Source organism: Anomalospiza imberbis, chromosome 7 (genome assembly GCF_031753505.1).
Source record: "Anomalospiza imberbis isolate Cuckoo-Finch-1a 21T00152 chromosome 7, ASM3175350v1, whole genome shotgun sequence".
Classification (NCBI taxonomy): domain Eukaryota; kingdom Metazoa; phylum Chordata; class Aves; order Passeriformes; family Viduidae; genus Anomalospiza; species Anomalospiza imberbis.
In genome coordinates, this window is record NC_089687.1 from 16418610 (window position 1) to 16440532 (window position 21923).

General features: G+C 40.1%; 1 protein-coding gene across 1 annotated transcript in view; it reads right to left on the reverse strand.

Moving 5' to 3' along the window:
• The window catches only part of LY75 (lymphocyte antigen 75), a 43791-nt gene extending 24352 nt beyond the window's left edge, over positions 1–19439 (reverse strand). The window contains exons 1-14 of the mRNA XM_068195641.1: positions 19294–19439; positions 16785–17159; positions 15771–15944; positions 15353–15517; positions 14668–14778; positions 12903–13043; positions 11194–11382; positions 10364–10521; positions 9415–9525; positions 8104–8192; positions 7598–7770; positions 7225–7421; positions 5747–5889; positions 138–219 (exon numbers count right to left, since the gene is read on the reverse strand). Coding sequence (XP_068051742.1) covers positions 138–219; positions 5747–5889; positions 7225–7421; positions 7598–7770; positions 8104–8192; positions 9415–9525; positions 10364–10521; positions 11194–11382; positions 12903–13043; positions 14668–14778; positions 15353–15517; positions 15771–15944; positions 16785–17159; positions 19294–19381 — 2196 coding nt within the window. The 5' untranslated portion in view covers positions 19382–19439. The remainder of the gene's footprint in view (positions 1–137; positions 220–5746; positions 5890–7224; positions 7422–7597; positions 7771–8103; positions 8193–9414; positions 9526–10363; positions 10522–11193; positions 11383–12902; positions 13044–14667; positions 14779–15352; positions 15518–15770; positions 15945–16784; positions 17160–19293) is intronic.
• Between the last annotated feature and the right edge of the window lie 2484 nt (positions 19440–21923).

The following is a 21923-nucleotide window of genomic DNA, read 5'->3' on the forward strand; positions in this document are numbered from 1 at the left end:
GCATAATCTTCTTCTGAATTATTTATCTGTTGAAAGACCGGACAAACATTAATTAAAATATTTATCAATTTACTATCAATTCAGTCCTAGTTGAAACACATCAGTGCATGACACTTCCTGATTAAAAGTTAACTTACTGGTTTGTTATCACTCCATTGCCAGGTTCCCAAAGAATCAGGACTCCTCTTATTCATTCCAATCCAGACCCATCTGTCGTTACTGTAAATAAACAAGATACAATCTTATGCCAAGCATGTGGTTCAGCTCATTTAATAGGAAGACTGGCCTATGGCATGGCATTATTTAGGACCAAACAGCAAAAACAAAGTTTTACTACTGCAAGTTGTAGCAGTTCAAAGAGAAAATAGACACTAGGGCTAGGACCTCTTCTGTACAGAGGAAAACTAACTAAATCAGGGAATGCCTCTGTGGGCTGCATCCCCACTTCATCAGTTGTCATTTAATATAACGGTCTTTTTTCTACACTTTTCTTCCAGAATCACACACAGAGTGTTTATATAGTTTGGTTCCCTTTCTCTTGTCCACCTTGGGCTATCTCCCAAATACCATCAGCTCAAATACACTCTTCCTCAAACCACACAAAAGCTTGTATTCAAAGAGCTGGAATATTTCCCTTAACTTCATAAGTGGTACAAACACACTAATCATGGGCACCCATTTCAATCATGCACCCTCATAAATGAGGCATAGACATAAATCAGCACCTAACACCACTGGCTTCAATGGTTGCATGAACAAGTGGCAGCAGAAATTTTAGTCCAGTCAGAACTGGGTTTTTTCTTAGATTTTACTTTCTCATTTTTCAAAAGCAGCAGACACTTAAATCTAAAATTTAAGTTATGTACTAAGATACAAAATTACCTGGAAAAACGAGGTTTACAATGTTTACTCAAATCTGCAGTAAGAACCTTTACAATACTCTTTTGCTTACGAATCTAAAGATGCTGTAACAAAGTTAAAGGTGCTAGTCCAACTGCAAGGTTAGTTTTATACTGCAAATTTTCAAAGATTCAATTTTGTGCAGGGTTCATAAACTGAACTTCATGATAACTCACTCCAATCCACTACCCTGCCCCAATAAAGTCAATAGACACTTCTCTGAATGACAGTGTCAGCTGGAAGCAGCAGAGGGGAGAAAGACCACGAGTTTCTTACAAAATCACAGACTACACAAAACCCTACTGCAAAAGAGCTGTGCAAAAGGCACTCTCATCAAGGTGGTCTGACAGCAACAATAAAGCATTGATGCCACATTACAGGGCTCCTGTAGAACTGTACCAGCAGCATTATCCCATCAGGATGCACAAATACAGAGAAGGAACACAGGACATTTGAAGAAATTAAGAGCTTAGGCTATTAACAAGGATTAAAGATTTTCTTGTATAATCTTCCCAAGGACAGGGAAAGGATACAATTATTCTTTATAATATTTTAGGAGACTAAATCTGCAAGAAGAGAAGTGATTTGAACAAAAAGAACATCACGTCTGAGGGAACCACAACTCAAACATAATTTAACTCAAAACTGGACAGAGACATTTGACCAGCAGAGGTCAGAGTTCATAAAAGGCTCCCCAGAAGGTAGTGCTGGCAAATTCTGATTTGAAGCCAGAACTTGGAAAATTTATGGAAATTACTTCATTATCTGGAGAGATGGACTCAGAATCAGGCTTTGCCACGAGCTTTCCACACGTATCTCCACAAAGATTCTGAACAGTCTGAAAATACTGATGGTGCAGCACCAAGAAACAGCTTAACCCAGGGTTTGTGAGTTAAGTACATGAAATCTAAGAAGGGCAACAGTACTTGGTAGTTTCCTTTAGGAAGAAAAGTATCAGCCATCAGATATATAGTTTTTGTTCTTTGTTCTCAACCCCAGTAATAGTTTTCTGACATTGGTGAGATAGTGTGATCACTCTAGTGTGATTTTATCATACTGATCAATCTTTAATCTTGCAATGATATAACTAAGGAGCCTTTAAAGAGCCAAAATGCCTCATATCACTGCAGAGGGAAAACTGTGAGCCAAACATTCACAGCTGTCAAGCAGCTAAGTGACTTTTCAACTATTTGCCTTTAGGAGCTCATTCTTCTGTGGCTGTTCTTCCAATTAAGAGGCAGAGATCCCCTCCTAATTGTTACCTACAGACTTAGTGCAGTTTAAGCAGCTGAGCACCATACAGGAATATCTACTAAAAAGAAAATTTCAGACACTCATTTTGAAACGATTTGCAGATTTGCAGTAATTACCTGATGCTTTAGTGCAATTTTTCAAACTCCTTCAATTTGTATTTGGCTATTGTGTAATAAATAAATTTAAAACAAAAAGTGTGCCAGGACAAGAATTTCTCCAGCTTATCTCCCAATTTACAATTACTAGCCTGCAAACAGAACAATGTTTTCAGATGACTGGGCTCTTACACATTAATGTACCTCTTTTGCTTCTTTTGGAATTGTTCAGACATGACCATGAGTAATTTAGTAACTGCTACACTACACTTGACAGTACTTTTAAGCTTCAGTAAAGCCTTCTGATAACCCTCTGAAATTATACTGTCATCTCATCACAGGAAAGAATTCCACCAACCATTTAAGACAAAGATAAATTAAGACTCTCTACAGCAATTAAGCTTGCAGCAAGGAATTTGCTTGTGCTTCAAGTATCTGTCTCCTCATTGCAAAGCATTAAAATTCATCCTGTGGACTGATACCAAAATGGTTTTATCAGTGACAGGGTATTCTTTGAGCTACACGCCTGAAACTGTCTCTAAAAACCTTAAGTATCCTGAGTTGTAAACTAAAATATACACGCAATTTGTGCTTTACATTGGACTCCACACTGACACTGAAAGACCCTAAATCTCTAGCAATCACTGCAGAATACTGCTGTTTTTTCTTTTACACAGAGCTATACATTCATAAAAGTCAAATACTACAGAAGCGAATAAATACAGCTCAGATTGTGAAGGGACTATAAACCTGTAATTTTTCTGATCAAATTCTAACTGCCAAAATAGAAAATTATTTTCTCTATCCTTTATAACAGCTCCAACACAAGATTAAGAGCCTAAGTGTAGCTTTTAGGGATTGTAGGTCAACCTAGTTCTTGACAAGAGGCAAAGTATACATCTGGGCCAACTCCTCAAAGGTGAATTTAAGGCACTATGTAATCTTAGGCAGTGCTAGCCTAAAACTCTGCATGAAGCCCACTTTTTTCTCCCTGCTGTAACACACATCCTGCTAATCACCTGCTCTTGAGTGGAAGAAAAGAGAAGCTGAATTAACACAATTGCAACAATTTGCATCTCAGCTTTCTTGGTGTTCTGGCCATTCTGTTAAGGTGATTTTTTTCTTTCAAACTCAAGTGTTTGTGAGGCTTTCTAGACTCAAAACAATTACAGCAGCAGAGCTGTTCATATAAAAGGCAACCTGGATTTCTTTCCAATAAGGCGTCCTTGCTGAAACGTTTTTTCTCACCAGTCCAAGCTATTTCTCCTCCTGCGTCCAGCACTGCTGCCAACTACAAGATGCAGAATGCTCACAAACACAGACTGAAAAGAATGGAAGTAGCTGAACGGATATGTTCTGCCTGTATCACGTCCCTTAAAGCCAAAAGAGCTTATCTCCTATTTCTTCTAGACAGGGAAGGCTGGCAGGCAAATTCTATTCCTTTTCAATGGCAATAGCCTGACTTGGCTGGAGCAATTCTGGCTCGTATTTGACTCTAAGGTGGAATCTGAGTAAAGAACAGAATGGACTAGGCAAGCTGCCCTTTTCCTGGTGAACCAAAATGACTCTGGCTAACATTTAAAAACAAACAATTCTCAATGAGTCACCGGAGAACTGTGCAAGGGGAAAAAACCTGAAACTAAGAGAGTCGAGGTGTGGCTCCTTCCCCAAGCTGGAATGAATGCACTGAATGAATACTTTAAGTTGGAGTTCGCACTGAGTAAATACAGAGAATACGAACAAAGTGCATGCCAGCACACTCCAGCAGCTAATCATATCTAATATCACCTGAGCACGATTTCTCCCAGTTGGCTAAAGTATTTGTCCTTGGTGAAATAATTCACATGGTTTGCTATTTCAAATGAGCTTGATTTTTAGATTAACTACCCTTGACATCTGACCTCCAAAATATGTATGTAATCAACACCCCTGAGTAATTTAAAAGCATAACTATCTTCAACAATTCTTCATGTTATCTAAACAAACATTATTTAAAATACCTCAGGCAATATTGGCAATGTAGTATTTCAGTTCAGAATGCTCTGAAGTGCTGAGAAAGGGATTAGCCCAGATGAAAATACTGTGTTTTCAGTTATATTTGATATGAGCAGTTACTTCAACACTGACTGCAGAGTCAATTTCTACCAGGCTCAATATATGGACCCTCATTTTAAGTTCTGCTGGAATAATATTGAAATACTGGGACTTATCTTCCAGTCTAAGTTTGAAATTTCTGAACTAAGGGAAATGCAGGAGCATTATGATTCAACTGACTTCCTGGAAAGACAGAAGTCTCCACCTTTAAACTCCTAACAGAAAATATAACTAATACCTCAGACAGTCTCCAAGCTGAAAAGCAGCTCAAAGTACTTGTAGGAAAATAAAATGTTACTTCTCTATTCACATTTCATAGTAGATTAGGTTTAGTTTGCTCTAAAACAAAATTTGCAATTGCAAAACCATCTAATAAGGTCTGCAGCTAGAAATAATTTGGGCACTGATTTTTATTGTGGGACTTCAGCCAGTTTAGCAAAGGAATCACAAGTGGCTTTTATAAAAGCTAATCTATCTATATATAGAGCATACAAGTTTGGTTTTGTCTCTTATTAACATAAACACTGAGTAATTTTCATGACTTGTGCATTTCTAAAAAAAGTTCACTGGTTTCTCAAGAAGGCACTTCTTCAGTCATCAGGTTTAAAAATTTAATCACAGTGTTGTATGCTGTCAGCTTCTGCAATAATCCTGATTTAGTTTGTTGATGAAAAAATTTACATCACATAACTGTCAGCATTTGAATTTAAGCAGGCAAAAGTTTTTTAAAAACAGACCGTCAATCAAAAAAAACATATTACACAAGGAGCTGACATCACACCAATGCCTAATAAAGCTTTGCAGTGACAGTTCATTTGATTAAAAATAAAGCTTTAAACTCATAAATTATTTAGCATTTAATCTGTTGATACCAGAACACTCAGCACACCCATCTAATGCCCATATAGTGTTAATGCAGCTATGCCAAATAGGATCTGTGCCAACCAGATTGCTGGACACTACATTATTCACATTTTCAAAAGTTAGCACCCAGTTTAGTCAGGAAGCATTTAATGAATAAAAATGAGACGTATCTGAAAAAAATGAAATAATAACTTATCTCTAAAGAATGTACCAGTAAAGAGTAGGTACATTTACCATCTAGGTGTGCCAAAATTCAACGCAGAGAAGGAATAATTTCTTGTAACAACAGACTTAGATTTGAGCTTTGAGCATCTTCCATTACATAAATTTCTCTTCCTGTGCTGCCTCTAGCAATGTGAAATACTTGCCCAAGCTGTACTCCCGTGACATTTTCCAGCAAGACAGTTCAAATGCCACAACTAAGTGCTCTGTGGGAAACACAGGTGTCACACACGAGCTTGTATTTGCCATCTGCGGTCAGCAGCAGCATTTGCGATCCACTGCAGAACCAAAGTTTTAGAACATTGCTAGTTTGTTACCTGATCATTTTTCTCAGGATAGAATGAAGTGCCTTGATTTCTTCTGAGTGGCTAAAGCTAGGCAGATGGCCTCCAAGGGCTTCACAGAACCTTTCTGCCTCCTCCCAAGTCCTGGTTCGCAGCACTCTTTCACTATGGAAGAACTTCACAACAGCCAAATGTCAGAGCAGAAGAATGACACATGAGGCATTATTTTTAAAACACTCCTGTTCTACTAAAATATGGACACCTGAGATTTAATAACTGGTATTTCCATAGGGAAAGAACTTGACTTTTTAGCAATTTTTCTTTCAGTTTGCTTGACAACAGCCAGACTCTGAAGATTATCTGACAAAATTTGTTTCAAACACAACATATTCCACATGACAGACTTCCTCTGTTTTTCTTTACCAGAAAGATTTCAGAAACCACGAGCCAGATCATTCCATAACTGCAAGTCAAGTTGTAAGTTTTAAGGGATGCTGCTCTTTCAAATTTATGGTGAACTATAAAGCCTAATGTTCATTTAAACTGGGCTCACGTAAGTGCTGTGCATGAAGAAAGTTCTTTGGCACATCCTTGGAAACCTGTATGCATCTGAGGTGCAAGTTTGGCTTGTACACCTCAGCTAACACATCCACTTGATCCCTTTGGTTTCAGTCCAAGACTATCCCCATCAGCTGGATCTCTCTGCACAGACATGCTGCATTTGGTCAACAGCAGTTGTGGAGAATCTGCCAGGGCCAGCTGTCATGTCCATCAGCTATGGGACAGCTATGCTGCACAGCAGCACAGACCTATCCCTTCGGGATACTCGCCCACAGCCTTGTAATTCAAGCTGGGTTTCCCCACTTTGCTACGTGAGCTGTTTACAAGAAACAGTTCATTGCAGACACTGAGTCAAAAAAAAAAAAAATCCAATGAACAGCCTCAGTTTTAACTTGATTTAATTTTTAATAGGAGGGAGAAAAATCTTCATTTCTAAGTAAAATTTTGTTTAAGCCATTCCAGCTCAACAGCACAGCTGCTTGCTTCCACTGTTCACTTCAAAACAGTAAAATACAACTGAAGCTGAATGTTTTTATATATCCACATTCAAACCAGAGAAAATCCTACCTCTCCTATCTGTACTCTTAGAGTACAGAAAGGAGAAGGGGCAAGAGAAGGTGATGCTTTCCTTCCCTATCCAGGTGTCTGTGCATGCCCGAGGGCAGCAGGGAGGACACAGGCATAGCACCCTCCGACAGCATCAGGCTCCTGAGGCAGCAGTACAGGGCCAGTGCTGTGGCCCCTGTCAGCTGCCCACAGAAAGAGGCACAATGCACCTTCCAGGAATGGCAGAGGATGATGCAGGACAATATCTACAGGCAGTCAATCTGAATCAACACCAATTCCCTCTCCTGTCCAGGAGCACCTTTAATACGCCCGCAAAATGGCTGATCACTCACTTCCTCCAAGACATAATGAGCAATTAACATCAAACAGGAATAACATTTTACCTTGTAGCAGGCAAGGCCAGATCCGTTATGCCACCCAGGGGGACAGGGATCAGTTGGCTTTGGGAGCACTTCTGGCTCCTTGGGCTTCCCAATATATTTTTTGCAGACAGAAAATGCTTTAGTGGTTTTACAATCCTTAGTTTCCCACTTTCCAAGGGCATTTCCACTGGACATGGCCACACATCCTCCTGAAAACTCTAAAATTAAAGCCACCAAAACCACATTTAAAACCATTGGCTGGTTTCCAAAAAAGCCCTGACAGAATTGTGAATTACTACTTTATTGCATGCTTGGAGTTCTGTAACATAGCACTCCAGTGCTTGCTCAATGTAAAAGGACAGTATTTTTATATGTTTTTCGTTTTCAAATTTACCTGGTTGCATGGAATTCCAGTTAGTGTATGTCACAGCTTCAGGTGCTTCCCCATTCACTGTACCCCAGGAATATATTCCTGACTGGCTAATATCCTGCAAACCGGTCCAGAAGTACTTTTCTTCAACTTTCATGTGCTTTCTAATTAGACTGTTAATAAATTCTTGTTCAAATCTGAAAAATCACAGATTAATCATAGTCAATATTTGAAAGATACCAAACTTCTGAGATAATTTAAAAACCAGAGATATTACATGAGTCAGTTCAAGCAGTCATCCAGGCAGTCCCATATTCAAATGGGGTCAGCAGACTGGGAATTCTCATACTTCCAAGAAGGTTTCACATTGTAAGTTTACCACTGTCACACATTTCTAGTTCTTGGCAAAAGCAATTCTCTCCCTACTTTTTATTTATAAACCATTAGTTATCATACAGTAGTTTCAATCTCTGATTTTATCTCCAGGATTGTGATGTTAAACCTGCTCACAAATTAAAAATGTGCTTTACCTGTTCTTCACTGTAAGATTGCACTGGGCTCCAAATGAAACTTCCATTTTATCAATCCTGTAACAGTAGTTTCCATGTCTCTCCCATCCCTGGTTAGCAAATAAAAGCCACATTTATACAAAACAACTTAATTTAGGCATTACCTACAGGAGAAAATAAATCATTGCCAACACTGGCTGGTGCCCACAAGCTGGCACAGCATATACAAGAAAGAAATGCACTGTGTCACACACAAGGTCCACTATCATCAACTCTCAGAGTCACAGTTGTAAAAAATAATGCAGCCACAGGAATAAAATACACCACTGTTTTAGCTTGCCTGGGCAGAGTCTTCTGACCACTATTGCATTTACAGAGAGAAACACAAGGGCAACAGCCCAGTCCTATTCAAAACAATAGGAGTTTTCATGCTGCTCCACCAACGCCAGGATTCAAACACAAGAATACTAGGAAGGCATACACCAGTGTTTCGTTACATCTGAGAAAAATACACGATACTGAAAATGTGTGAACTTACAAAATTTCTCTATTATTCAAATATTTCTCCCCATATTTACACTGAAATTTCAATAAACATTAATGTATTAACTCTTTTCTAGCCTAGCAGTGCCACTGGTGTCTGATCAGCACAGAAAGATGTAACTCTAAATGCTGGTAGTCTCTGAAAAGACAGAGTAAAAATGTCACGTAGAAAGAAAGATAAGGGGTAAACAACTTTCCTGTTGCAAGCAATACCACACAAAACTGAACCAAGTAACTCTGAAGTAGCTAGCAATACTATCCCAGGCTAGCTCAAAAAACAAAAGTTTTAAGCTGTAAGATGTCATACTGTAAAAAAAAAAAACGAAACAAAAAACCAAAAAGCCCCCACCTATTTTCAAGTCATAGAACAAAAATGAGAGCCAGTGAAGTGCAAGAAACCTAATCCCAGTTAACAATCTCTGCATATCTTTATGTTGCAAAGTGCTTACCCTAAATTTTAAAACATATTTTGAGCAAAACAACAGAACAAATGGTTTTATCAATAACATTTCTAATAAAATCAATTTCTTTTAAATAAACAAATAAAACACAACCCCTCCTGGGTCCAGGCTCATAATACTTTCACCAATAGACAGACAAATAATACATCCTGAGCCTGCTTAGGAGAATGGGAAATATGGTTTATGCTATATAAATGTCCTTTTTCAGATAAAATGTTTCACAGACTTTACTGAATGGACAAGAAAGAAATGGAAGTAGAGGAAGTAAGTTATTTCAAGCAGGTTTCTGAGCCACATGACAATAAAAGAAATAGAGGCTTCCTATTACCTCTTCCAATGAACAACTTTCATCTGATTTTGTTTCATTCAAAATCTCTCCCTTTTTCTTGCAAACATATTTAAATTTTTCTTCACAGGATTTGACCCTCCATTGTCCCAGCTGTAAGAATGAAAAGAAAAAGAAGTTTTAAAATTCTAACCATCTCTGAATTTCTGTGTTTGCAGGGGCTGTTTCCATTGCTGAGAAAGCCAAAATGCCTCTAGTATAGATACTGGGTGGGATGCCCTGGATTATATGCACAGGTACATGTTTGGAAGGGAGAGAGAAAGCTGACACACATGGGGATGGGAGGATTCTGGATCACATCCAGAAAGGAAAGAAAAGGCCAGGGTGATGCCAACTCTCTTAGATCAGGAAGGGAATAGGTGCAGGAGGTGTGCTCAGCTTAATGTGGAAGTAGCACAGAGACAGCTCAGAGGAGCTGAGCACATGCTCCAGTGCCAGGCTGCTGACACAGCAGGCAAATGTATGCTCCACTTTTCTATTGAATCTGCAGGATGCTGCACACAGCCTGTTTCCCACTCTTAGTGACCTCCTTCCTTCACCAACAGCCTTTTTAGAACATTCCATCCTCAGACTGGGTGACCCAAATTGTTCTGGGAGATGACTGAACCCAGATATCCCTTCCTTCCTACCTTTCTGCCAGAGACAGGCAGTAACCCCAAATACAGAGTGACAAGGCCAACTGTCTGGCCAACAATGTGGTAGTCTCAGAGCTGGGAGTAATTTCTTCCATTCTTTGCAGTACACAGCTATGAAGTTCTAGCTAAATAATTTTAAGAAATTTGCTTGTAGAAAAATGTACTTTAAAGATTATTCCAGAAATAAGATCAGCTATCTGCTTTGTCCCCCTCCTTGACTTTCACACACACCAATGCTGCCTCTAATATAATGAAAAAATACAAACCAACAACCAAACTCCACACTGTATTCCTACCTTGCCTGAATATGACACGCAGTTAGGAGTGCTGTTAAAGGGAACTTTTGGTTCATTCTGATCCCAGTAGGTGAAAACCACAGGCGAATGATCTGACCATTTGAACAAGGTTGGCACATCGTCACTCTTGAGACCCATCCACATTTCCTCTTCAGCATCTGTAATTTAAAATTAGGACAACGTTTTCATTTCAAGATAATATTCAAACTAACAGGAAAGCAATGTGTTATCAGCAAAATTAAATTTTTTATCATACTGCACAGAAGTGAAAAATACTGTGCAGCAGTATAGTGATATTATTTTTCTTACAGTGAGAAAAGACCATATGTTTGTTATCTTGTTTCTTAACTTATACTCACATGACTATGAGAAAGCTTAACAGAGAAGGAAGAAACAGGAAAAAAACCCAACCACAAACAAACAGAAATAACGAATACATAAGCAAAAAAACCCTCAACCAAATTTAGAGTGTATGAAAAGACATAACATCAAACACTACCAATACTATTAGTTCAGTGACTCAGCAGTAAAAAAAAAAAATTGACCCAGCTATCTACTGTTCTCTTTGAACAAGCAAATTAAGCATAAAGTATTACAAAACTAGAAGTAGGTTAGCCCAGGAAATAAATAAATAGACTGAAGCAGAACAAGTCCTAACACAGGAGGCTTAGATGTGCACAACAACGTTCAACACTAGCCTGAGTACAAGCTCAGCACCCACACTTAAAAGCTAGAGGTTATGACAACTGTATGCTAAGAACATGGAAAGCAGTTTGTAATTTATAGTGTGCAGCACTTGGTGCTTGACCTTTACAACTACCCCAACTCACCATTATGAAGCTTTGTAACAACCAGTTCAACATCTGCTAATGAGTGAAGGCTGATGAGGTCACTCTTATTTGCTTTGCACAACTCATCTGCTGAACTCCAAGGTGCCTGGGTGTTTATCAGCATGTAGCAAAAGCCATCGTGGGGGAGCCAGCCCAGATCACAGCGAGTATCCACGTGTCTCCAAAACTCTAATAAAAGTTGATAATGAATAATGAAGAGAAATGAATAGTGCAAGGGGTTGGCTTTAAAGTCAGCAGCACCTTGAAAATAGCCAGAAGGCAGAACATGTTCACATCCCTTCAGGGCTCATGTAAGAAAGGGTCACAGCTTCGTCAAACAAATAGACTTCAATGCAGCATTAGGAGAACTCATAATATTTTGGGGCCATGAAGCAGGCAGAAGGAGAAAGAAGTTAGTGGGAGTGAAAGCAAAAGGCAGGACTACATTACATTAAGCTGGTCTTAGTGAAAGATTCAAAAGTAATTGTAAGCAAGATTTCAAAAGCAACTGAAGACAAATCAAATTGATTCATTGCAGGAAAGAAACACGCAACTCAACAAATGCCTAGTTTTAAATATTTTTTTCTTCTCAAGATATTCAAGAATTCTAACGAGTTTTAATGGATGCTAAAAAGGTATATAATAATAGCCTTTCTAGTTCAAAACACACTATAAAATACTCCAGCTACAGGAATTTTGTTTTTTAAATGAATAAAACACTATATAAACACTGGTAATAACTCTACATACCCCACTGAGGAGCCAGAGAACAGACAAAAATTGTTAACTGACAACTAGCTTTCAGAGTATCACTGGGAAATATGAACCAGTTCAGTTAAATTTAAACTGATTACTATTTCTTCTTCAAATGCACACACCTCTCCAGGGGAAGCTGGAGAGAACATGCCTTAGCCAGAGACATTCCACACTCTTTCTCCTCTAGACCTCCCTGTAATTCAAGGACAATTACGTTTTACTAAAAGTTTTTGCACGAGAGCCCTGGGAAGTGGGTAAGGCCAAAGCATACATAGAAGAAGAGGTCATGGGCATGGGAAGGGTGGGACATTCAGGTGTAGAAAAATGGCCAAAAACATGGCCATTGTCACTGTAAACAATCAAGGCCTCTGCGTGTGTTTAGGTAGGGATAAAGGAATTATTATCTTGTAAGAGCTGTTACGGGTCCAGTAAAGATTACACACTGAGCAAACTACCAACTCTTGCACTCTGATTTTCAGTCCTTGGCCTGGTTTCAGAGGACAGTAAGATTACCTGACTAGTTCTATTTGAATTCAACAGGGCTTGATCCAAGACCCAGGTAAGTCCCATTTTATGTCAACACACATCAAGAGTGAGAGAAACAGGCTTAAAGCAAAGGTGGAAAGGTTTGGAGTGCAACTGCCAGTTCCAGACTGCCAGTAATACATGAAAGAAGGCACAAGCCACGGAGGAAAATGCGATGAAAAGGGCAGGACTGCTGCAAAATGCTTTATGTGTGAATGAGAAAGCTGCAAAAAATGAAAACTGTTTGTGATGCATCATCTTGACACTGAAGAAACAGAGTTTGCTTCTGCTCTGCTAAAAAACCAAAGCTGTTGTGAAAATGTTTTGGCAGAGATGCCTGAAAAGGCTTGGGAGGGAAAAGAATGACTCCGTAAGAGAACGTTATACTTGTATTAACAAACAAAGCGCAAAAATGCAAACTGTCCTACCTGGACCGCTTGAAACTTCATTGAGTGACTTCTTGCATGCATATGGAAGCTCAGTCCCACAGTGGTAACTCTGCCACTGACCTGAAGTAGCATTCACCACCACACAACTCTTCCCATCCAGCAGAGATAAACTCTGCATATCTATAGACAGGAACAAATAAAAACGTAACAGCACAGGTTATCACACACTAAGGCAGTGACTACTGGTTTTCAATACAAGAACAACACTCTTCGGATAGTACGGCACCTTGTATTTGACAAACATAATTTGCATCAACTGAGGGCAGCTGTCCTAGCACAGGTCCCACAGAATGTTTTTTTCTCAGAGAAAGTTTCAGAATCAAGGAATCTTGACTTCTTTTCCAATGTTTAATCATAGAACCAGGAGGAATGTTCTATTTACAATAAAAGAAACCCTGGCTGAGCACTTTCCCAGACTAAAAATATCTCAGGGGAGAGCCATTTTCGCAGCCCTCAGTTTCCTTTGGCAGTCCCATTCCACCCTCACTCCAAACACAGTTCTTCAATGCTAACCATAACCTTTACCATAACAGAAACCTTAGACAAGGCCCCAGATTTGAAACAGCACAGAGAGTAACTCTTTTTTGCTGTCTTCAACTTCCCTTGGAGCGCCTTTCCAATGGAACTTTTTGATATTTTTTTTTCTTTGAGCCTCAGTGCAAATCCAGGCTGTGACCTACACAGAGCACCTCAGCTCCCCTTGTACTGGCTTAGTTCAGGCTCATAGAAAAAAGGCTCACAGAAAAAATCTCTGTTCTCCTTGAAAGAGAACAGCAGGACAAGGACAGGGTCTTTTCAGATGGGTAAAGTGAAAGGAAAAGTAATGGGCTCAACTTGCAGGTATCAAAATTCTTGTAAGGCACCAGTAAGTTACAAGCGGGGTAGACATGAGTATGTCTGCCATGACTGCAGACTAAATTATGCTACTGTATTTCAGGACAGTCTGGTCTCTAGCTCTGCATTACAGTCCTACAGAGTGGTCACAGTTCTAGAAGAAGGTGCAGTCAATAGTACAAGCAGCAAAGTTCTTAACCTTTCCACAAGATTAAAAATCCCATTGAAATCTCTTAGCAAACTTATCAAAGAAGTAACAGAAACTACTTCTCAACTTTGCACAGAATCCCAGTTGCAGCACTATTCTAGAAGCTAAAAGAAAAAAGAGAATTCCACTTTAAAAAGCTCAAATTTAGCTTGAATGACAGAACATTAGCTTCAATATTCCTGATGACTATTACTCTGGGATTCTCATATACATATAGATTCATAAAATATTTGTGAGAACATCACAAATTCATCCTGCAAATTCCAAATAATCTCACTCATCTTACCAGCATCTTTGGAGTAATTAAAAAAGGTTTTTCAAGGGTTTTATACTTCTTTCATCTTCACCTTGAAACAAATTTAGGCAACCTTGAAGTTTAAAAACCCAAGCTTCTAAGTAACATCAGTCCTTGCGCAAACACAATCAGAATATGTGAGGGAAATCAGTGTCATTCTGTCAGTGGGAGGAGAAATTTAGCAGCTAGGAAAGCTGTGGATACTTTACTAAAATGGACTTCAAAAATACTGTTTAAGTTTTACCTTTTTAGAGATTTATTAACCTAATCAGCTGTAAACATAAAATGAGAATAGAGAGATTTGCTGCTTAGGAGGAAAAGATGTCTCTGAAAGTGGAATAAGATGGAAAAAAAGTAATACTAGTTACTGTTGAGAATGTTGTCAATATCACCAGAAAAAACTGTACCTGGATGCCAGTTGAGAAAATTCAAAGGTTTGTGATCTGACCACTGCCACCCACCAGAAACATCTAGTTGATTTAAGCCAATCCAGAAGATCTCAGCAATGTCATCCTTGCCTAGAGATATTTATTTTAAAGAAAACAATTAGTATAAAATGCTCACCCTTTATTGGTCTCTCTTAAGTTGAAAATGCATTCTGAAATGGCATGCATTTCAGGAAAGAAAGATTGCAACTATAATTGGACATGCAAACTTTCTTGAACTGAGGAGAAATAAATCCACACAAGCCTTCCCTCCCAGTGTTTGCAGATGTTTCTCCTTTGGTTTCATAGTCCCAAAGGCACTTGGATAATTTCTCCAGGTCAAGACTGAACATCAGGGAGGACAATTTCATAGTAAGAGAGTAACATGTTGCTAAAACACCAACTGCCACTCTGGCCTGTATATAAGATTTTGGGGATATTCCCCACTAACAATATCAACAATATCGAACTGTTATAATGAAATCATACAGATAAATTTAAATAACTCCCTAAAATGAGATTAGCACCTTAGTTTTGCTACACAAGTGAAAGCCAAAATATTTAAAGTACAATCAACTTTTAACCCAGAGATTTAGGACAGAAACTAAAGTGCTGCCTCCAGTTTATAAAAACTTCCCAGTATTCATATGCCAATAATTACACGTACCTTGTATGTAACTTAATTCAGATGCATTTTGGATGCTAAGCAAATCTCCTCCTTGTCTTTGACATGAAATATAAGCTTCCTTCCAAGAAAGAGCAGACTGTGTATTAAACTGGTAGCAATTTTCAGACCCTGGATCATGTTCCCAGATATCATGACAACCATCCTCTGTTTAAAAGAAGCAGAAGGTACTTTTAACTAAAACTATACAGAAACATTATGAAAGTTTCAAAAGAAAAAGTTTTGAATATAATACTGAGGGTCTATTGATTTTTATATTGGTCATCACTAATACTTGCAGTTTAAGCTAATGCTGCATCAGAAAAGCTTTTACACAGCTTAACAGGCACACAAAGATGGAGCTGTACATCAGAGAAGTGACAGAATGCTTTTAGGATGTCTTTTTAGAAACCCAACGTGCCTGGCTGTAAGCAGATTCCCCATTTTCCATCGCGAGAATAATCTTCAGAAGTGGCGCACCATTTCCCACCCGTGTGAGTTTCATCCTGAATGCAGTCATGATGCCACACCTTGTTATACAGAAAGGGGAACTCACAGGGTTTGCCATAAGAGTTGCCATCTTTGGTATAAACTTCTGCAGAGAAAAAAAAAAAAGAAGAAAAAAAAAAAGTAAAATGAGTAAATACATCCCCCTTGCTTAGACATGGAAAGTACAGCAGTGTTACTGCTTGTACAGAGACAGTTAACCTAAATGCACATAAATCACACCTGTGGTCTTCTTGTTACAGATAGTACACAACAATGTCAGAGCTGAAAAAAAATACATTGAGAAATATTTTTCTGTACTTTTTCTTCTGAGAAACAGCAGAAACTTGTCTCCCCTATCCTTGTAAGTTACGGATAATTAATCGTCCTATTGAAATCCAGGTGCTTTGCTGAGTCCTACAGAACAAGGACTCTTAACAATCAACACACACAGAAGAAGGAAAGGTAAAGCACATTTTCACCACTTCTTCCAGCAAGCATGAGATTTCAGACAAGACTGGCTTCCATGGCCAGTGCACACACTGCCTTACCAAAGCTCACAGTCCAGCAGGCTGTGAGCTAGCAGCACGCTCTGAATTTGACTGTATAGCCAACCAGCAAAGAAAACATCCTCAAACCTTGCTAACAGAAAATTGCTCGTTATGGTGAGGAGGGCTGTGTCAGTTCTGATAGAAGATGGTTGGTATTTCATAATTAAATATGGGGCGGGGGAGTGGGGAATTAAATCTGCTAAGAAAGCCACTCAGTAACACAACTTCTGCAGTTGCTGTTATTTTTTATTAAAAATCTTTAAAGTTTATCTCTACAGCACAACATTCTATTGCTTTACTGATCAATCTTTTCACATAACTAATTTTAAGAACTTATTGGCAAAGATATATTCAAAAAGCCCTTAAAAAACAAAAAAATCTTCAAAGTGCAAACTTACCGTGGTAGGGATACCCACAGATATCACTGGAGGAATTGTTGCTTTTCCACTGGTCTGTTGCATTTATGCTTGCAGTCACATAGTTATTCTTGATAGTTACTTTGTACTGAGATGCACCAACGATGGAAGCATCAGCACATCGCCACCACAGCCTTAACTCTGAGTTACAATCAACCATTTTCAGGCGAGACACTGATTTGGTGAATATATCAAGTCCCAGGCACTGCTTGGACCCCAAGTGAAAGAGGCGATTCTGGGATACCCATTTCCATAAAGCTTCACTCGTGCCCCTGCAGTCATCTATGACTATCAGCGAGTTTTTAACTTGTATGCACTTGTTCTGTTTGTCATGGCGAATGGTAAAAGCATCATTGCCTGTATAAGAACAAACATATGGCTATGATTTGGTATCATTTTCACAGGAAGCTCATTTTTAAAAGGGCAATCACATTCTGAGAAATACTTTCAGAGAAGTACCACAACTGCAGTTCATATGTAAAACCACCTCTTTTGTAGAGGCCACATTCAGTGCATTTTCCTGCTCTTTAGTGAGTCTTAACTTCTGTGAAAAAAGAGCTCTTTCCAAGACTTTATAAAACCAGGAGAGACAAAATGAGATTTCTAGGTCCAATTCTAGTGATAAGAATTCTTCCTCTACATTTAACATGTACTGATTGCATCAGCCCCTGATTAACTTGCCATCTTACTGGGTAAAGATTCTTGTCTTCATGCCTATCTGCAAACACAGTAACACACCAACAGACAACATAAAATATAATTAATAATAAAATTCACTTACTAAGTACTTTTTTCATATGTGACACACAGCATGTGAGGTTTACATTTGAACCAGTTTGTCAGTGCAGCTGCAGTACTCCTAAGTTAACTAGCACTGCTTTGAGGAGAAAGTTTTAGAATGAGTATCCCACCAAAGACAGCACACAACAGATTAGGAGTGTAATTTTTAAAATCATATAGGGACCAGAGTTTCATTTTCAGTTCTGGTGTAGTTTGTGATTAAAGAGAAAAATTAAAGTTGGTAAAGCACAGTATACCATTTCAAAAGTTTATGGATCACCCTACTAATAAAAGCTAACATCTCTGTCAATAAAAGGACACTTCTTACAAGCAGGAGTAGGTTTAAGCAAACCATGGAAAAAATGCCCTAAAACTTTTTCTATGCCACAATAAAGATGGCTCCACATTGTAGAACTTTCACTAATCAGGCTGAAATGGACCGTGGCTGGCTCAGACCCACAAGGCTAATTATTCTGCTGCTTAAATAAGGAACCTGCTGAGTAGTATTTTGCATTTAATAGTAATGCACTGTCAATCACATTCCTACTGCATTTTTCTGTTATGACTTTCTAATAGGTTTGGCTGAACAGGAAGGAAAATACTCAATGATGTTAATGCAGTGAATTTTACCACTACTTCCCAGTATACCCATGAATTTTCCACTGTGTAAGTGCCAAACAGTACCTAGCTGATCACACTGTAAAGAAGACTCTGTAATCACCCACCTACTACAGTGAATTTTTTAAAGTAGCACACCAACTTCAACCAACTGTCCCTTTCATCCTACTAACTAAGGCACTTTAACAACCAAACCTCCTTTTGCGGTATCCTTTAACTCTGTGTTTTTCCAGCTCTATATCTGATTTTGCTCTTTCTTCTTCCCTCATGGCTTTATTCCTCTTTTTTATTTCTTGTAACAACTTTTTAGCCTCTTCTCACATCTTCTTTCACTTCTTCCTCCACAACCCTCACGTTGATGCCAAGTGGAAAATCACTTTTTAAAATTTCCCTGGAAAAACTGCTGATATTTTCTCACCAAATCTCTCTGGTAGCAATTTCTTAATAATTACTCCAGTTCAATGCTCTGGCCATGAAGTTTTAGTGGTATCTTCAGCTACCAACCTGAGCCTGTTACTATCACAGGATATAAAAAATATGCGAGGTGCAACTTAGCGAAGAGCTCAGCTTGTTTGCCGGAAGCTCTGACTAGGCTAGCGGCTGTGGTTTACAAGAATTTGCTCAACGTGAAACTTTTCCACCTGCTTCCCGTCGGGGAAGGCGAGCCTCCTTCTCCGTCTCACTGCGCGTACAGCGGCGGCGGGGCGCGCTGCCGGCAACTGCCCGGGCTCGGGCGGCTCCTGCCCCGGAGCTGTCAGGCCAAAGGCCGCGGCCCGGCCCCGGCTCCGCGGGCACCGGGAACGTGGCACCGCGGCCGGCGGGGCGGCGGCGGCTCTCGCGACGCCCCAGGCCAAGCGCACGGCGCGAGAGGGAGGTCCCGGGCTTTTTCCTGCCTCCTTCGCTTCTCCTGCTAAGTTTCCCAGGCTGTTTCCACGCAGTTGGACTTTGCCACCGAGCGCAGCGCCCGAAGGACCGCCGGGGCGGAAGGCCCGTCACACCGCCCCCTGACCCGCCCAGGCGCCCGTCGGGGCGCTCAGGGACCCTCCGCGCTCGCAGCGCTCCCGCGCCCCGTCTGCCCCTTCGGCCGGCTTACCTGCGGGGTCGCGGCGGGCCGCGCAGCACAGCAGGAGCCAGGCGAGGGCGAGGCCGCAGGCGCGCACGCAGCGCCCGGCGGCCGCCATGGTCCCCCGCGGCGCGCAGGCTGCGCGGAGCGGCCGCGCTGCCGGGCTCGCCGTGCCCCAGCGCCGCGCCCGCCGCTCCGCCGGCGCCGCCCATTGGCCGCCCCGCGCGCGTCACTTGTTGCCAGGAGGAAAGCGGCCCCCGAGGTTGGGGCGAGGCGGGGCCGGCCCGGCCGGAGCGGGGCTGGGAAGCCGCGAGCGAAAACGTGAGAGTGAAGATGAAGGGAAAACGGGGTGGGGGGGGGAAGAGAAAAAAAGTGGAAAAGTTAACGGGGAAAAAAAAAATTTAAAAAAAAAAAAGTGGAAAACCCGAAGAAAGACTGGAAAGGCAGATCGAATTGTCGCACGGTCAGAAAAGTTAAAACTAAAAAAAAACGCAAAAAAACTTAGAAGCTCACTTGGGGGGAAAGGGGGACGCCTAACTGCTAAACTGCTAAAAGTGAAGAAAAGGCAAAAGGTGACTAGAACAATCTAAAATTAACAAGCACACGGAAGTAAAATATTTGAAATGGTACAATTAATACACATCACGCCGCGCTCCTCGATCCCCTCTGGCCGCGGGGCCACGGGCCATCCCCGAGGCAGGGGCTGCTAAAACTGCAATGCTCTGAGCCGGGCATGGGCCAGGAGCGGAGGGACTGCGCACTGCCAAGTGCTGCTGAGAAAATTTTGCAGGTGGCAACAGGAAGTTGCAGAAACCAAAAGTAAAAACACGTACATGGCGAGAACCAGCTGGCCTGAAGGAGGAAAAGAGAAAAAAGGGAAAACAGATAGAAACGATGTGAAATGAAATCAGGTTTATAGCTACATGCTCTCTATTCAGTGTTTACCTGGACAGGCTGTATACCTCAAGATCCAGCTGTTTAAAAAAAGCGATTCGCGAAGTCACAAGAAAAAAACTTTTCCTAGGAAAATCCATTTTGATTAGACTTGGAAGAGCCATTCTTCATGGAAAGAAATACTAAATTTACATAAAGATGGGAAATGCAATGTGCAATCTGTTTTATATGCTTCCAGTGTGCCCATCATGTAGGAATGTGTACTCCTGGGGACACAGGATTTGAAGGTATGCCAGGCTGGGAATTGAATGGAAATGCAGTGAACAAAAACAGACACCTGCAAGTTAACAAATGTTCTCTCCTGCTGGAAACTGCACATGGCTGCCAAGGTAGGAGCTATTTGAAAAATCAGAAGTCAGATCCAGGAAGAGAGGAGTCTGTAGATGTAGCAAAATCAAATCTGTGTTACCAGAAATAATTCATTTTCAGGAAGAGCAAAGCTTTAAAGTCTCCACACAGAGAATGGGAAGCAGAAATTCCCCATTGGTGAACCTGATGCAAAAGCAAGCTATTGAAACTAAAATTAAATATGTGGTGGGATGGTGTGTCTCTTTTTAAATAAATCAAGAAGCAGGTGTGAACCCTGCATTCCTATCAAGCTTTCCAAATGTGTGTTATTATAAATGTAGTGACTGTCCCAGTTTGGGAATGCTTAGTAGTAGAGTTTCACTTTGAAACTAATAGCATGCAGTGCATATTTACTGAACACATAGCAGCAATTCTGAAGTTACCAGCATCCTACTTACCACACATGTATCAGCAAATATGTGTATTAATAGAGCAGACGTTCTCTAAGATATCTTAATATATGTAACATATGCTTTCAGACACACACTTCTGATTCCAGCTCCTTTTTTGTTTATCCATTTATAAAATATAATCTTTGATAATACAGACTCAAACCCTGATCCTGGCTCAAAAATTAAAGAATGCCCAAGAATAGGAAAAACTGCAGCTTGCATTGGTGCCTCTTAGTTTCAGTTTTGGGTCCATGTACATGTCCTGTACTTAAATTCTATTATACATTAATGTAAGAGGAGATAAAAAATGTACAGTCCTGGTAAGCCCACTACCAACCAAAATTTTAAAAAGAACATGCAGGAAAAAATGAGATTTGGTATATGTGATAACCTATGGAACTCTAATACAGTTTTCTCTTATTGAAAAAGTGGGTTTGGATTAAAGCTTATCGAAGTTGTAACAGTGCCAAAGCCTACTTCTTATAGGATTTATCCTTTATTAATGAGGCTTCTGCATTTAATTTGAGCTGCACAGCAACTATCACTCAGCATAGTCAGTTAGCACTTTCTGTATTGCAAGTCACAAGCATTATATGTGCCCATGAATACCTACAGCTCACTTCAAAGCAGAGCTAATGGCTGAGAAAATTTTAACCATGCCTGTAAAGATAACCAAATACAGAATTTCAGATACAGGAGGGCCCAACCACAGAGCTCACAGTAATGCACAGCAGCGTTTTGCTTCCAAGAAGACTACTTTGCCTTTCCAAACAAAAAGCCTTTCAAGGTGCCAACATCATGACTAAGAGCCTTGTATTTCTAACAGGAGTCTCTATTACTTATCAAAGGATAATTTTTTTTTTCCCTTATGCCCATATGTTTTTAACAATAGCAATGCCTGTAGAAAGTGTCAACACCTGTCTATCCATGAATCTCCACCCCATCTCTGTTCTGCTCACCACATGA